Genomic DNA, 18764 nt, shown 5'->3' with positions numbered 1-18764 from the left:
GCGCGGCCGCGATCACTTCACTGGTGCTTGCCTCATCATCACCGTGACCGCTGCTGTTAAACGCTAAACATATTCCTCACTTCTTCTGTTTGTCCGACACCGAGGTGCAACATGAGTGATGGATCCGCATCCCGTCACGACCCTCGCACTCTGCCAACTCCATGTGCTTTAATTTTCATATTTATATTAGTAATAAACACCTCTCTGAGACCTTTTTTTTTTGTCAGATCTCCACTGTTTTTGTTCAATCAGTTACATATTTTAATTTCATGTGCATTTTGTTTTATTTAAAAGTTTAAAGAGTTTAAAGTTAATCCATAATCGAGAGTTTAAATTTATGGTGCTGTAATGTGGTGTTTGGTGTTCATGTTTGTCATACTTCCCTTGCCTTCATGTATCTCAGCCTTGTGTATGTGTCATGTTCTGATTGGTTGTTTTAGTCATGTGTCTTGTTTCCCATTGGTTTGTTCTTGTCATGTGACCTTCTTGTTTCCTATAAGTAGCCATCATGTTGCCATTGTCTGTCGTCGTGTATTGAATGTATTTATGTTGGTGAGTCTAGTCTGTTCATGTCAAGTCTGTTCATGCCTCGTCAAGTCAAGTCTGTTCATGTCAAGTCAAGTCTCGGATTATTGTTTGGATGTTTGGATCACACTGTAAATAAACTGCACTTGGGTTCATTTTTTCGGTCGTGTATTCTGTAATGAATAAAGTCCACTGAAGGTGAGAGTAGTGAAGAACCCAAGTGCAGTTTATTTACAGTGTGATCCAAACATCCAAACAATAATCCGAAAATTACACAAAATTTGAACGCTGAGACTTCGTTTCATACCTAAAGTAACCTGCTCTGTCTCGTCTGTTGGCATGTTCTCAGTGTCCTCTTTGCTCCGTGATGTATTTTTCACTGCGTGAGAACATGATGTGTGGCGTGAGAGTGGACGTAGCAACAGTAACTAAGGGGGGCAGGTCTTTGCGAAGGATCAGTTCCAAAAATGTTACAACATAATGCTACAAACTGGTATTAATGCAGTTGCTCATCCACAACAGAGGTTTTCAGAATCTATTTTCCATGAAAATAGTCATGTTTGTGGAGAGACTCCAATTCAAGGGAATAATATGTTGACTTTTAATGCTTTATATTTCCTTGTTTGTGCTCAATGAACATGTAGGAACATGCTGAGGCGGATCTTCATAAACAGATCTCAAGGACTAAATCAGTCACACAATCACAGCATTCTTCCTGAAATGATCACTGTGGTAAGAACATGAGAAAATATGTTTAAGTGTGGTGTGACTTACGCTGGTGACCTTGCGATAGATCTGAGCGGCGTTCTGGCACTCTGAATATGGGTATTCAGACGTGGCCATCTCCAGCATGCACATGCCAAACGCGTAGACGTCCACGGACTCATCGTAGTGCTCCTCGTACATCTCTGGAGCCATGAACTCTGGCGTACCTTAAGGATATGATCACACAAACAAATGACAGCATGCAATGATGTTCTGATCCACAGAGAAACACACACTCTGCTTTAACGGGGCTCAATTTAGCTTAATCTCAAATTAATGACAAAATGTTGCAGGTGGTCTTGGAATCTATAGATGTTTTTTGTGGTGGGGGGAATCTGTGAAATGGGTTTGAACGTGGTCAAACGAGTACTACACTCATTGGTAGCTGAAAGCATAATCGGATGAACCAGAATAGTTCATAATAAAGCAATAAACCCCGTGAAGCCGTGGTTTACAGTGAATTTATAACAGCTTCTCGTCGTTCCTAACAACGCCCCTTAGCTGTTATAAATTCACTGTAAACCACGGCTTCACGGGGCTTATTGCTTTTATAAAACGGTTATTCCATATACGTAGTAAGGTTTCACAGAATAAAACGGAGCAAATAAAGTGTAATGATATTAATAAAAACAGTATTCTTCCAGCAAACAATATAGTTTACACAAATGTAAACAAAGGTGTATGTTTGTAGAGTCATTTACAACAGCTTCGAACGCGGCTCAGCCAATCAGAATCAAGGACCGGAACTCTCCGCTTTATAAAAGAACACAAAAGCTGTATATGAGTGGACTGCTGTCTCACCGATCACACTCTTGGCGAAGGAGGCTCTTTTGAGCGTGGCCAGACCCAGGTCTCCGATCTTCACGCTGCCCGTGGGCCCCGTGATGAAGATGTTGTCACACTTCAGGTCCCGGTGGATGATGGGAGGAGTGCGTGTGTGAAGGAAGTGCAGGCCTTTGAGGATCTGACGACACCAGCTGCGCAACACTTTGGGTTTCATCACCTTGAAGCGCTTCAGATACCTGGAGAAAACAAAACACAATTAGCATTACTTGCATTTTGCATCAACTGCGAACACTTGCATGTGTGTAACAGTGGCGACTCAAGAACTCTCGCTCTCAAAGAAAAGCTGTTTTTCTTTAAAGAGTGATTTACCCAAAAATCACATACTCAGCCTCATGTCATCACAAAATCATGTGACTTTTTCCTTCTTGGAAAGCCAAAGGAGACTTACACATCTCAACTCTTACTGACAATTAAACAGACAAAAGAGCACCCCAAAGGATGAAATGAAAGCATGAAATTACCATAACAACAGTCAGTGTATGGTTCACGTGTCTTCTGCAGTCATATGCTAGCTTTGTGAGAGGAATTACCCAGTGAAAGTCTCCTTCCTCCATCATGCACTTCCAAACTGAACCCCTGCCGTACGGTATGAGTGATATCAGACTTATCCCGATGCCTCTAAACAGCTACAGAACTATCACACGACTTTAGAAGACTTGAAATATAGCATTTCATAAAAGCTACAGACCCAGTTTATATTAGGTGTCTTTAACTATTATATAGGTCACTCCTTACATTTGGTGCCTTTTGTGTCGCCAGTAAAGATCACGATATTATCGCCCTGAAACGCTGAACAATATATTTTAAAGCTGTCATCATACATTTTTAACATATTGTTAAAATTTGATTAAAAAAGCAAAATTTTACAACATTTTAAACTACCAAAATCACAATTTTTCAATTTGATATAGATTTTTTTGTAATTTGATCACACTGCTGAGTAGGCCTATATTCTCTTTAATGTAAAGATTTCTTCAATTATTAAATGTAATTTAACAATAATAATAATACACATTTTTAGTGCGTCTGAGAGGTTTAGCAGAGCTGTCCTCACGTTTTGAGCGTGCCTGACGTCATGAGCTCTGTCACCAGCACGATGCACTTCTTCCCCTTCAGCGGAGACTCCCAGAAATCATAGAAGCGCACGATGTTTGGGTGCTGGAGCCCCTTCAACATCTCAGCCTCCTCTTTAAAGCGCTGCCTCTCCATCTTCGTCAGCTTACGGTCCTGAAACACACACACACACAACCAATTAAAACAACCAATCGCACACCAATCGTCTGCTTTGAGGATTGAGACCCAGATATATAAACTCAAATGAAAACCACTTATTCAGGATCATTATACACTTGATATTAACCGCAGCGAATAAATCAGCTCAGGGCTGCTGCAGTGAGGAACAGGCAGACAGAAAGATCTCACGGGAGATCGAGAGCCTTCAGCTCCTAAACTCATAAAGATCTTCTATATTGAGTGTCTCTTTTCTTCAATACCTCCAGCAACCTGCAGCAGCATATAATCATACAGTGACACGTTACATACGAGTCCCACATTACATTTATAATGTAAATAAATAGTTTCACTCTTTAGAGAAGTCAAATGTGTGTAGGGTGTCATGTTTAGGCCCTGATGAATGTGCACAAGGAAATATACTGGTGTAAGAGAGAGGCTTTCGCAGCTCCAGCAGCCTCATGCATTATGCAGCGGTTTAGTGAGTGCATCCGTCTGTCCCTACATGCACCGAACAGCAGCAGGATCTCTGCTCCACCATCTACATCACCTCGTCTCTCACAGTGGAGAACCACCAACGAACGTTTCAAACATGCGATTAAAGCACAACGTTTTCAAAGCACACTACTGGTCAAGACTTTCTAATAATTCATGTTTATGAAAGAAGGAATGCTTCCCAAAGTAGGACTGTCAAAAAAAAATCCGAATTTCGAATATTTGTTGAATTGAAAATAAAAATCCACATTCGAATGCAAAAACGTTTTTAGGTGTGCGTTAAGGAGGCTCATACATACATGATGCTGTTTTGTTTATAGTTGTTTAAGCAACTTAATTACTTATAAATGTTTAAAAAAAAAAACATTATTATGCACTTTTTTCACACTTTTTTTTTCTTATGCTTTGAATAAACGTGCATTAGTAATATTTTGCTCGATGCGCCCTCTTGTGGCCTCAGAAGAGAGGCCAAAAGTTATTCTTCACCCTAACTGAAATTATGCATTTTAAATTAGAATATAATTCGAATTTTGATTATATTTAAGTACAAAATTCGAATTTAGTTTTTCAGCCATTTTGACAGCCCTATCCCAAAGCTGCATTTATTTGATCAAACAACAAAATAAATCAGTAATAGTGAAATATTATTATAATTTAATTAATATCATACTGTGGGATCCACTTAATGTTAAGTGTTTTTAACTACTATATACTTACATATAAACTAATAATTTGATACAATGTACTTATGGTATACATGGTTTTACATTGTACTAATATTTTAAAATTCCTTCCTGTACACTGTTGACTCTTTCCAGCCCTTAATCCACCCTTAAACCTAACCTAAACCAGTTAACCCTACCACTAAACCTGTCCCTAACCTTACCCATATCCCACCTCTCAGCAAATGTGATTTGCAATACAACATCAACACAATAAGTACACTGTACCAAACAAATGATTATCTCTGATGTAAGTACATCGTTAAAAACAGCTAATATAAAGTATGAATGCATGTTAAACTGTAATTTATTTCTGTGATCAAAGCTGAATTTTCAGCATCATTACTCCAGTCTTCAGTTCACATGATCCACATATTGAAAATTCCATTTTAAAATATAAAATAATTATATTAAATTTAGAGCCCGACTGATATATCGTTTTGCCGACTTTATCGGCCGATATGATCCTGTCGCAATCGGCGTATATCCTTTTTTTTTACAGAACATAAGGCATATAAAATGCTTGTAAATTGTGTAATTACGTTTGTCCAGCAGACTGAGCTTTATTGTTTGCTACTGACGATCTGGATGAAATGCTTGAAAGCTTAAGTGTATGGAAAACCATTGAAAATCTGAACGGTCGTATCTCCGTAACGGCGCGGCCGATCCGCACCAAATTCAGAGATCCCTTCATCTTGAGGCTCCCTCTCGAACTCTAGGAGTTACGGGCGGTCAAAGTCACGGTCGGGCGATCCCGAGGGGCTACCGACTCGCGGAGGGCGGCGTTCGAGAGGGGGCGACTGATATATCGTTTTGCCGACTTTATCGGCCGATATGATCCTGTCGCAATCGGCGTATATCCTTTTTTTTTACAGAACATAAGGCATATAAAATGCTTGTAAATTGTGTAATTACGTTTGTCCAGCAGACTGAGCTTTATTGTTTGCTACTGACGATCTGGATGAAATGCTTGAAAGCTTAAGTGTATGGAAAACCATTGAAAATCTGAACGGTCGTATCTCCGTAACGGCGCGGCCGATCCGCACCAAATTCAGAGATCCCTTCATCTTGAGGCTCCCTCTCGAACTCTAGGAGTTACGGGCGGTCAAAGTCGCGGTCGGGCGATCCCGAGGGGCTACCGACTCGCGGAGGGTGGCGTTCGAGAGGGGGCACTTTCACTTCAGTAAGGAGGTCTCTTGTTCACGCAGCCGCATTCAAAGCAGTGTCTTCACGACTTAAGCGCTGTCTTAACGGGAAGTTGCTAACTCGTTTGTGCAGTGGTGGCTTGAGTCTGTTGAATGGTGATTTAGTGCTACGTTATCACCTAGTTGGTGAGACGCAATGCTATCAAGCAGCGGTTCTTAATCCTGTGGAATTGAATTGAAATAAAGTGGATTAAACTTCAACTTTACTGTTCAGTGCACTGATGTCAGACTCATTTTGGATAATAAAGTTTATTGTTAAATTGTTAAATGCCCTGCCTCCATTACATATCTTTGTCACGTCATTATAAGTGTTCATCGCCACATTTGAGTCATCATTGCAAAAAATGTGTTTATGTATATACTGCATTCTTATGGAAGCCCGTTTCCGCCACTTAATAAAAAATTTAAAAAAGGTTATTGCGACTTTTTATCTCACAATTCTGACTTTTTTCTTGCAATTGCGAGTTTATATCTTGCGATTCTGACTTTTTTCTCACAATTCTGACTTTATTTCTCAGAATTGCGAGTTTATATCTCACAATTATGATTTTAACTCAGAATTGCTAGTTTGAATCACGCAATTATGAGAAAAAAAAGTCACAATTGTGAGATAAAAAGTCGCAATTACCTTTTTTATTTTTTATTCAGTGGCGGAAACGGGCTTCCATAGCATTCTATATCTAGTACTAGTCAAAAATGTGGACGTTTAAAAAAATAGTGATCATAGTGATCGTTTAAAAAAAGCGCTATACAAATAAACTTGAATTGAATTGAATCGTTTAGCAGTCATGGTTAGGGGTTTGTTCACGTCAGTATGATTAATAGAGTGAGGGTTTAGCAAGCACAACTAAACATGTTTACCCACAGCTTTTCTCATAAATACATCAAATGCTGCTGACAAATGCAATGTTCACAATAAAGAATATGCTGTTCATTCAAGAAGCTTTATTCAATTTAAATTAATTTTATGATTGTACTTTTAAAATCAGTGTGTGTAGACGCACAAATAAAAGCATCACATAAACCCAGCAGTCCCACATCCTTCTGCTCCTCAGCGGAGTAATTCAGTGTTTTCAGACAGACAGGTCTAAATATGGGCTGTTATACTCACAGGAATTAATCAATACGCTTCTGTTCCAAACTCTATCGGCGCACACACAGACCCAGAAGACATTTATTGATAGAGCTATATTATGTGCAGACTTACTCACAGTTGAGCACACAGAGGAAATCTGCGCATGTTTCCGTTCCCCAAACGTTACATCACAAAAACTGCTGTGTGAAACACGGCTGCGCAGCCTTCACTGCAGCTGCATGAGTGTGTTCAATCTTCATGAATAAAGGACTGCACTCACACATGCAGAGAGACGGCCTGCGGCATTCCCATGCTGTGTTATTTGTCTAGTCAGGACTGTAAGCTACGAGAGGCCATGTGTTACACTGATTTTACCACACTTATGAATAGGGATGTAACGATTCACTCAACTCACGATTCGATTCGATTCACGATTATTATTATTTTTTACAAAATGAGATTTAAGACAAATTATAAATTAAATGTGTCTTTTTATTATTGCTTGGACAATATACTGTACGTTTCTTTGTGAAATTGAAATATAATACTATATTATACTAATATAGCACTTGTAATTTACTGCTCTTTTGTTGGTTTTGATTGCTTCCATCAAAATACAGTAAGTTCCCCTCAGACATGCATTCATATAAACTCCTACCCCTAACTGAATCGCGATTTGTTTAGCATCTCAACCGATTTGAATCGTCACATATTTGAATCGATTTTCAACCGGCTCGCGGTTAATCGTTACATCCCTACTTATGAAGGTTACTTAGGCACGGCTGCAGCAACATCAATATTAGAAGACAATAAATGGTTACATTTATGAAAACAGATTAAACAATATTACTTTGCTCAGTTCACTGATCAAACTTGAATGCACAATAAAGACCCCATGAAACGGCTTGACAAGCAATTTCTTTTCTTATCATTTCCAAACAGGAAGTACTGAACTGGGACAACCTGAAGGGCTTTTTAATTTACATATTTATTTTCAAGTTAATAGGCTTTAGTTGCTCACCATGATTTGATATTGCATGCCAGTAGCAGACGCTCTTAAAGGGACAGTTCACTGCCAAACCTGACTTACTTTCTTCTGTGGAACACAAAAGATGATATCTGAACGTTGATAAGCAAACATGTTTTTATGCACAAAAAATGTTTACTTTTTTTTCTCAAAATATCTTTTGTGCTCAACAGAAAAAAAAGGCATACAGATTTAAACGTCATGAAGAAACATTTATTTAAAATAAAAACCAATTGTGAGCTGTGGTATTCTGGGGACATCAGTTTACAGCTTTTCACTGTAAATAAGACGACTTTCTCACTTCCACAAACTGTATGTACATTTTATGAAATGAAATGTAATTATTATAATTTTCTACAATTTATCTATTACAATTTTTCACTGTATAGAATATGGAAACTTACCATTTACCATTAGCAGGATTTTACTGTAACGTGTTTAGTCTTTTATCATTAAAATTGTCATTTTTACAGTGTAGACCACAGGCCAATTTCATGGGGTCTTTAAAAAAAAGAATTATATAGATATGTGCAATGTTAATTTTACATGTTTTTGAGGAAATGGTCTTTTAAATTAAATATTTCATCATATATTCATATTGTGCTCTTAAACGCCACACAATTTTAGTTAAAAAAAAAAAACATTCTAATTGATAATGTACAAAATTACAAAACTGTAACAAGATCTAACTTTAACAATTTTAGACACTCTGAAAAATGTATAAACATTAAATGTGTAAAGATTTACAGTGTCAACAAAAATGCTGAGATACATAAAGAGATACGTTTAGATAATGCATCGCGCAAATGCTGTTGAGTTTGTGGCGTTTGAAGTGCCTTTCTGTCAGTGTCATGAACTCAGTGGCTTTCAGTGCACTACTGACCTCAGCACTTTACCACAGCCCTGAATGGAGGAGTTTTGAGTCTGACCGCAGTCCTTACTGACCCACTGACCCGATTCCACACATCAGAACAAACAGCGCAGTGAACGCTCAGGTCAGAGGTCAACGGCACGACCCTGTGACACACGCTGACGCTGGAGTTTCACTGCCACAGCGGACATTTCCAGAGATGATGATGCATCTGTACTTCTGAAGACATTAGGATCCATGAACCGGACAGAAATGAGCTTCTGTTTTGGTGGTGTGACTAAATAGTCTGTCTACCACATGAATTTCATCAGCTTTGTATTTAAAGGGGACATCAGATGCCCATTTTCCACAACTACTGACCTCAGCACTTTACCACAGCCCTGTATGGAGGAGTTTTGAGTCTGACCGCAGTCCTTACTGACCCACTGACCCGATTCCACACATCAGAACAAACAGCGCAGTGAACGCTCAGGTCAGAGGTCAACGGCACGACCCTGTGACACACGCTGACGCTGGAGTTTCACTGCCACAGCGGACATTTCCAGAGATGATGATGCATCTGTACTTCTGAAGACATTAGGATCCATGAACCGGACAGAAATGAGCTTCTGTTTTGGTGGTGTGACTAAATAGTCTGTCTACCACATGAATTTCATCAGCTTTGTATTTAAAGGGGACATCAGATGCCCATTTTCCACAAGTTGGTGTGATTCTTTAGGGTCTTCATGAAATGTCTGCAACATAATTTGGTTAAAATTCCTTAGCAGTCGTGTAAAACAAAACCCTTTTTACTTTGTCAAAAACAGCTCTGTTCACAGCGAGCCGTTTCGGTGCATGTCTCTTTAAATGATAATGAGCCACTGCTCACCCTGCCCCTCTCTTCTGTGGAAGAGGAAAGGCGATTAGCAAATAATCATAAGAAATATAAAGTGTGAGACTTACTTCTTCTGGAGGCTCAGCTGGATCATGAACAGTGGGTACTGATTAGGGCTGCGACGATAAATCGATGCAGAATCGATTCGGAGATCTTCCGAATGCATCGTGATTCTCTCTGGAATCGATTCTGAGCTTAGATTTTAACAGCTCTACTCTAGTTTTTATCCACACACTCAAATGCTCATGAAGAAGAGTGCTGAAGAGCGCTTGTGCGTTCAGCCGAGTCTGTAATTCCACCTCGGCTCAGAATGCTTTTATGATGCAAGATTAATGTAAACACAGCCCACTGTCAACACCCTTGTGATTCACTATAACCTTTTCAAATTTTATGAATGATTATTTTAGGTTCAAGTGTGTGTAAGGATTTGGAAACGAGCAGAAAGCGGCTGTTTCTAAAGCATGCAGCGCCATCTGCTGTTCAAAACTAAACTCAGAATCGACTCGAGAAACAATCATGACGCATTCGGAAAATCTCAGAATCGATGCTGAATCATTTCTCGATTCGCGATTTATTTTCCCAGTCCTAGTACTGATCCATCCTTGAGTTTGAACTTTTTAGCGAAACCTGCCTTGAATTGCCCCTCGTTCAGAAAGCAGTCTGGAGTAAAATGATTTGACCAGACATAAATGAATTTAGGTGTATTTGGTGGTGCGTTACCATCAAACACAAAACTAATGCACTGCGTCCTCAGTGGCTCTGATGTCGGGAGAAAATGACTCTTATGTTCACTTTTAGATCCAGCAACAAAACACCTGCATTGCTTATGAGTCATTGCTGTCGCTGCAGCTGCTCGAGAGCGGAGAAAATAGCGTACAGTGTACAACAGGCTGAGGGCGGAGATATGCTAATACAGGACAGTCTGTCAGCGATCGTGGGCGGGGCTTGAGCAATGTGGCGTCATACCGCTCAGAAAATCAAAACAGCTTGATAATTGAGACTGTTCAGGATTTTAGGGGATTATAAAAAAGTAGTGAATGGATTTTTATCATTGTAGGTTAGTTGTGCTCACACACTGCTAAGACACATTTTAGGGATGGAACGATTACCGGTTTCACGATAAATCACGATAAAATGCCCTGATGGTTAGTATTATCGTTTAAAATTTAATTATCATCAAAACCGTATTTGATTATCGCGCTTTTGAAAACTCGCGGTAAATCCTGTCCAGCCAGCATCAGTCTGACGCAGAAGCAGCATGCAGTGTTGTTGTTGGGTTTTTTTTCACGAGACGAAATGGCGGAAGGCAGTGACAGCGCTGTTTCTGACGTTTGTTTTTTTTTTCACATTTTTGAGTGATGAACTGTTGATTCATTGAACTCTACATTTCAAAAGAACTGATTTGCAGAATAAATTTCACTTCCTAACTTGTGGTCTGGTGGACATGATCGTAAAGATCCTTAAGATAAACAGACTGCTCAGTCAATGATCTTGACTAGTCGATATGAAATATGTTGTTTTGTGCACCAAACAGACAGCACCCGTGTGAGAGCAGTTAAAGACCTGGACACGTGACATGCTAATTAAAGGCTGACAAGTGTGAGCCATGAGCTGCAGAATATCACTTCAACTAGAGCCTCATTAACAATCTGGGAACCGTACAGCACTTAGGATGAAATGTCTGCTGAGCATGAAACAAGTAAAAGTGATCTGAACATCTGGCATCCTCTTACTAAGATCCCACTATAAACCAGCACCAGCAGATCATAAGCTCACATGCAATATGATGAGGTCATGTGACAATGATATTTTTTGTTGCATGCGGTTTCACTTACTATTTAAAAAAGAAAAAAAACAGGAAAAAAAACAGTGGGCATCAGTATACAGAACATACCCAAATATTAAGCCACTCTTCTGAAACACAAACTGATTTGTAAATCCATCTTTGCATAACTTGTCAAATTTAATTCAGTGCAACAATTTATTCAAGAGTGACTGATACAGTCCACTGTTCGTATCCGTATCTCAGCTGGCGACAGGTTTTGTGAGAGTGTGGTGTTGTTGACACAGCACAAATTCACCTGATGTGGCTTCATCTGTCAGGCAGGACGCCAGAGGACCATTAACAGATTTGACTGGAGCAGGACTCCACAATCCACTCCATAAAACGCTTTTTGGCATCCCACACGAGTACACACCACAAACACTGAGATCTATGCAGAGGAACTTTAATTACACACACACACACACACACACACACAGAGCCAAATCCTGAACAGAGACAGACTGAATGTGTAACACAGCTCAGCAGTAGGGTTGTGTAGGCTATGTTATCTAATAATGTCAACTTACTCCATGGTCTGTCTGAACACTCGATTCTGATTGGCTGGCAGGTGTGCATTAAATGCACAGGTAATTTCAAGTCAGTTTAATCACCGTTCTGTATTAATGCACTGCTTTCATTGACACACACACACATACAGAGAGATCAGAGACCACACTGCGCACACACAGAAACATTCAGGAGCCTCTGCTTTGCGTCGGGTGGTTCTTTGCCTCCATGTCAAGCATTAGAATCATTTAATGCACAGCTAGCCGTGTATTATCCCTTACATGTAATATTGCTCCAAGGCTTACAACGGTTTATGAATTTAGATATTTAGCCTAAGTGTTTAACAGCTGCTTTTATCCAAAGCGACTTACACTGCATTCTATGAATGCATTTGATTTCTGAGATCAGTTCATGCATTCCCTGGGAATGCATGCAACCTTGTGTTGCTAGTGAAGGATCTAAGGATTCTTTGTTGCAACCTGTGTGTGTGTGTTGCTTCAGGAGAGCAACCATACATGCTCAACTGTTTATGCTCTGAAGGTCCTATGTAGAAAATGAATGGCCAATGCTGCTGAAATAGCGTGCCGTCACTGTTGAGCTCTGTATCCAGACTGAGAGCGTGATAGAGGAGGACGGGTGGACATCCGTGCCAAAATACTTGACATGTCATTGTCAATAACATTATCAACAATCTGTCTCTAGCAAAACCTCTTTAAAAGATCTCATATATAAGATCTCAAACCCGAGACCTTTCGGTTACAAGTCCGACTCCCTACTCTGCCCCCATAGTCCATTTCATGCTCAACCTCTAAAGACCTGCTGAGCGAAATGAACAACAGTACTGACTTAGTTTGCAGTGTTTTGCATATTTACCCCAAACACATGAGCAGACAAACCTGGACATGACTCCAGTGTGTGTTCCTGTGGATCATCATCAGCAACGCCACATTCCTGCAGCTAGAGATGCTTATCGAGAGAGCGCTGAGCACAACACTGACAAACTCACACTAAACTGCTGCTGACTTAAGTCAGGCCTAAACTTTCAAATGCATCTGAATAACTCTGAAAGTCATCTGAACGTCTTTACAGAGAGTTTCTGTCACCACTGCTACAGTCTCACTGTGGCTTACATTTCTTAATAGTGTACATGTGATTTTAAGCCTTAAACATTTGCTTTTCTGTATCAAACGTCTTTGTTACAAAAACTATGCTGCCTGATTTAAAGATGCATAGATATTTTGAGCTGGCTAACATACAAAACAAGGTTTTGTCAAAATAACATGAGAGATCTGTGATTGTCTTGAATGCATCAGTTGCACTCAGCTGAAAATGATCAACAAACCACTGCATGCCATCATTTCACATATTATATGAATTTATCGCTGTCTGTTGTATCTAATCCAGCTATTACTGTTAAAACAAGAATAAAAACTTTATGAAAAATTACATTTTCCTATCAGACAAAATGTGTTTCTAAAACTAAACTTTTTTATTTTTGTGTAAATTGACTGATCAAGTACAAACCTGAACTGCATGGGCAATGAATGACGATGAATAATGAATTCCTTACTATAAAAAAGCCACGGCTAATTATTGATTTGAGTTCAAATAGAGGAACTCATTTGAAGCAACATAAGGAAGAAGAAGAAGAATATACAACTGGTTTGTGGTCTTTTACACCCTAAATTTGCCATTGAACATTTCATCATTAAACGTATTCGGTCTGAATGATTTGTTCAGTTCACTCATGCACTGAATTGTCTGAAACCTTTTTTTCCACAAAAAAAGTAGCAGGAATGAAGCACTGGTTGAGGTGGATATGTGTATGTATGTATAATCAACTGAAACCAAGCCTGAAAACACATTTATCGTTTAACAGCTGTGTGTGCAGTTTTGGGCATATGCCTTAATTTAAATCAAAGATGAATCACTGGACATGAATTAATGTGGCAATCAATCATCAAGTAGTACCATATACTGCTGCTTATCTTCTGACAGATGGCATTTTAATTTGTTCACTTAAAAAAAATACATTGAGATTTAGGACACCATCTCTCACAATTAAAACATCTCTCATACTCAAACACATAAATCCCTTCATTGACTTCACCATCGTTATTTTGCTTGTAACTCGCTACTTAAGAGAACTTTTCACTGAGTAGTCTTTTTACTCTCTCTAGTTGTTACTTTCAGTAATTATTTCTAGTAAGTGCTTGCAGCCAGGACTACTAACCCAGGCTAAAGACTGACATAACCCAGGTTAATAGAGCATGGGTTAATGATGTGCGTGATGCTACGTCCCTTCAGACACGAGTAGAAGCATTATATGAGTCATTGTTAGAATGATCAAAAACCAAAATAAACCACAGCCAAAAGCAACCAACCCGCGCCCATGACATGCCACTTTGCTATTTAATTTGTAGTAAAGACATACATAAACATTTTGAAACAGATTCCATGTTTCCCAGGCCACTGAGATTTTTGCATTTGTGGTTTCAGTTTGTTCATAAAGACTTATTGAATATTTCCATACATGAAGAATTACTGTAGGACTTCAAAGTGAAAACATGTGCAGGTATTACATACAAGCCCTACATCGATTATATGACGCTAACAACTATGGAAAACCAGTATTAAAAAAGCTCCTAGATCAACTTTTTCAAACTTTGGAAGATCTGGAACATTGCGTGCCTGCAAAGATTACAGATGATCTCACAGTTCCTGCTGTTGACATTCACTCGTGCTGCTACAATCAGATTCCTAATCTGCATATATTTCAAAATGTCACAAAGTGACTCAAGCTTCATGATCGGACCACTCTTATACAATAGATCTTCATAATGGCAGTCATTTCTTCATTTGTGACTTGATTCAATGAACAACAATCTGTATGACTAACGACACCCCATTAAAGAGGGACCTAAACGAAACACTAAACCACGAGTGCACAGCCTGAAACACCAATAGAGCCGGTGAAAACAAACAGCCACAGACAATGAAGAGCCAAGACTAGACCAGCCTAAATGTGCCATGTTACTACCATGGTTTTGGGACATGTAGAGTGACAGTACCACGGTACTCCAAAAATACCATGTACATAGCAAGGTATGCAGGACATATGAAAACAGCATCAAAGCTCAGTCAACAGGGGACAATCTAAACCTTCTGAAAACCACCTTGCTCAGGCTGGGAGACCAGCTTGAAACCACCTTAAACTGGTCTGTTCAGCAGTAAAAGACCATCACTGTTCACGTACACACTGAACCATGAGAACACGTGTGGAAACACACCTGAAGTTCACACCAGGCCACCTCCACCCAGGTGTCCGTGTCCAGGCCCTTGTAGACCGTCTTGAAGGAGCCGCGGCCGATCTCGATGTCAAACTTGAGAAAGCGTCCGCCGGGAGAGGTGGCCACGGCCTTCATCTCAGCCTCCTCCTCGTTCTCCTCGCTGGCCGCCTTTATGTTAGTCTTGACGCCATCCGTCGCGTCTGTTTTGAGGTCGGTTCTCTCCTTCTCCGCGTCTGCGCTGCCGCTCTCCAGCTCTTTCTGAGCCGTCTGGCTCTCCGTGCTCAATCCTTCTGGTAAACTGGATCGGACGGCCAGAGATCGGTCCACAATGGTCAGCAGGTTGATGCTGAGCATCTTATTCTGCTCCTCGCACTCCGGGTTGCAATCGTCCGCCTGGTGCTCGTCATTATCGGTGAACCACAGGCTCCTGCGGATGAACCTCTGGCGTTTGGATGACGGGTAGGAGCTGGGGTCGCTGCCGGCGCGCACCAGCACTGAGCTCTCCAGTTTATTCACATTCCCCTCGCTGATGGTCTCGTAGATGTTGAGCTGCAGTTCACACTGAGAGTTGGGCACGGATGAAGGGCAGCAGTCAGGTTTGGGCTCCATGGTTTAAATCAGTCACAGGTTCAGTATATGCTGGCGCAGCTCAGTATTGAACCGCAGGGGAGCGGCAGCACTGACACATTTTCCCAAACATCAGCGATACACGGCCCCGCTCATCTGTGGGAACACAACATATTCATCACAACGGCACTCAAGAATCATATTCAGTTTTAGGTTCACCATAACTGCTAATAGATCTTAATATTTCTGCACAATATGCAAAATTTCTGTATGCATGGAGTGAGCTGCCACATTTGCCAACAGAAAGCAGCACATGCACAAAGGTGTCTTTTTTTATTATTTGACACTGGAGCAAATGTCCTTTTGTTTCACTGAAGACAATAATTAATCTGGGTTTGGGTGAGCTGAACGTTTAAAAAAGTGTGCAAGTAAGTTAACATGTTTTCTGCACTTTTCTAAAAAAAAAACTAAACAAAAACATAAAATGCCAGGGAAAATAATACTGTTAAAATTACTAATGGTAAAGAGGCGATATTTAATATAAACTAAAAGTTTCTACATTTATTATTGATGAACCATTTGAACTTTAAACTTGTATGCAAATTAGGTGTCATCATTAAATATGCATGTATTTGAAGAACGCACATAACATGGCACATCTTTTAACGCTCAATCAAGTAGGTCATTGTCAAAATGTTCCAAAATTTTCATACATAAATAATAATATCATTTTTTCATACGTAAATACATAGTTAATAGGGATGTAACGATTCACTCAACTCACGATTCGATTCGATTCACGGTTTTTTTGTTTTGTTTTTTTTTACAAAATGAGATTTAAGACAAATTCTAAATTAAATGTGTCCTTTTATTAGAAAAAATACCATCTAAACTTTTCTAAAGACAGTAAGCTCCCCTCAGACAGGCATTAATATAAACTCATATCCCTAATTGAATCGTGATTTGTTTAGCATCTCAACCGATTTGAATCGTCACATATTTGAATCGATTTTCAACCGGCTCGCGGTTAATCGTTACATCCCTAATAGTTAACGTTACCCCTTTTTGCAAAAGTGCAATAAAACAAGATTTTAAACAAACAAACAAACCAGAAATGACCGGAAAAAGGATTCCGTGCCATTTTTAAAGGGGTCATATGATGCGATTTCAATTGTTCCTTTCTCTTTGGAGTGTTACAAGCTCTTGGTGCATAAAGAAGATCTGTAAAGTTGCAAAGACTAAAGTCTCAAATCCAAAGAGATATTCTTTATAAAATTTAAGAGTCAGCCACACCTACCTAAAACGGCTCGTTCTAACACGCCCCCCATGTCTACGTCACTATGTGGAAATATTAGCATAATGCCGCCCAAACGTGCACGCAAAGAAAGAAGGCGTGGTTTCAGAAACAGCAGTAGTGTTGATGCAGCCATGTCAGGGAATGTACAGTATGTGGAAAATAATGTGTTTTTTTTACCTTAAACCGCATAAACACATTTCATTACACCAAATACACAAAATAATGTTCTTTTTAGCAACATCATATGACCCCTTTAAATGTGGAGCTATGATACATATTTACTGCATGGGCAAATGTCACTTTAAGAGTTTGGCCTCTCAGTGCTAATGTAAATCGACGAAGGCTTAATCAAAACAGTTAAATGTTTATAAAGACGCTTGTTTTTATTTGGAATATTTTTGAAAGTTGCTGAATATTGCGGCAAAGTCAACATCGTTAAATGCTTCACAATCCCTCGTTTAAGCCTGCAACATCTACCCAATAAGAGGCTACAAGCGAGCGGCTTGCACACGAATGACCGCTTGAAAGGATGATGAAGATGATGAGCGCGAGCGACTGCAGGTGCGGCACATATTCAGCGCTCACATCCTCCCTCCATCATGTGCACCGAGCATAAAGCAGCGATGATGAGAACTCACATGTGCTGCTGCTGCTGGGTGTCTGATGCAGCTGAAACCTCGAGTGTCGCACTGGCTCGGATGATGGAAGATGATCAGTGCGCAGCGGCGGTTTAACGACGAGCTGAGCTGAGCTTACCACCCGCGACGCTTGCTTTGCGCACTTGCAGGAGTATCGTCTCGAAGGCCAGCCGCGGCAGTCGGGCTTTAAACGCACGCTATTGTCGCACTCGCGTCTCACCTCGCCATGCCTGGAAATTTCTCCGTTTGAAAATGACTGCTGAATCCTGCTTTAGTGGCTCTGCTCCTCCACGCCCCTCGCGCGCAATCAGACATTCCTCTGCCTCCTCCCCATCACAGCAGGCATCAGCGACAGCTCCGCACCTTTCACATTGCATGACATCGATATTTTGCAGGATTTCCAAGCAGCTCTTTTCCATACAGCAACAGCATGCAGTGAAGAGGAAACGGCTCTTAAAAAGTAGTTCATACGCGTTCAACTGATGCGCATTAGTTCAAGTAGACCCTGTTTGTCACACAAAGCTGTCCACATGTTAAATCATGACACAAGGAATTCTGTTTCTGGGTGCAAGCCTCTACTCGTTTCCATTTCTATCTCGAAAGGGTTCTCGGTGTCCCGGACACCAGTGTTTTAACCATTCATAAAAGATGACTATCTGAGATTTGGGTATGAGATAAAGGTTAAATGATTCTTACAACACACTGTGTATAGAAGTCTGTTTCTGCCACGAAATAAAAAACAAAATAAAATGTTAGTTGCGATTTTATCTCACAATTCTGACTTTTCTTCTCATTCATCTCAGAATTCTGACTTATTTTCTCCCAATCCAGAATTTACATCTCACAATTCTGCTTTTTTCGCCACAAAGAAAAAAATAGAAAAGGTCATTGCAATTTTTTATCTCACAATTCTGACTTTATTTCTCACAATTGTGAGTTTATATCTCACTTTTTTCTTAGAATTACAAGTTCATATCTCACAATTCTGCATTTATATCTCGCAGT

At 40.0% G+C, this 18764-nt stretch overlaps 1 protein-coding gene across 1 annotated transcript in view; it reads right to left on the bottom strand.

Moving 5' to 3' along the window:
* The window catches only part of LOC107728805 (serine/threonine-protein kinase WNK2), a 79671-nt gene extending 61467 nt beyond the window's left edge, over window positions 1–18204 (bottom strand). The window contains exons 1-5 of the mRNA XM_016539079.1: window positions 17980–18204; window positions 15258–15980; window positions 3191–3363; window positions 2092–2312; window positions 1300–1457 (exon numbers count right to left, since the gene is read on the bottom strand). Coding sequence (XP_016394565.1) covers window positions 1300–1457; window positions 2092–2312; window positions 3191–3363; window positions 15258–15866 — 1161 coding nt within the window. The 5' untranslated portion in view covers window positions 15867–15980; window positions 17980–18204. The remainder of the gene's footprint in view (window positions 1–1299; window positions 1458–2091; window positions 2313–3190; window positions 3364–15257; window positions 15981–17979) is intronic.
* Between the last annotated feature and the right edge of the window lie 560 nt (window positions 18205–18764).

Source organism: Sinocyclocheilus rhinocerous, unplaced genomic scaffold (assembly GCF_001515625.1).
Source record: "Sinocyclocheilus rhinocerous isolate Xijiao unplaced genomic scaffold, SAMN03320098_v1.1 scaffold2412, whole genome shotgun sequence".
In the NCBI taxonomy this organism is placed as follows: Eukaryota; Metazoa; Chordata; class Actinopteri; order Cypriniformes; family Cyprinidae; genus Sinocyclocheilus; species Sinocyclocheilus rhinocerous.
The sequence above is the reverse complement of the archived record's forward strand: the minus strand, read 5'-3'. Positions and strand labels throughout refer to the sequence as shown.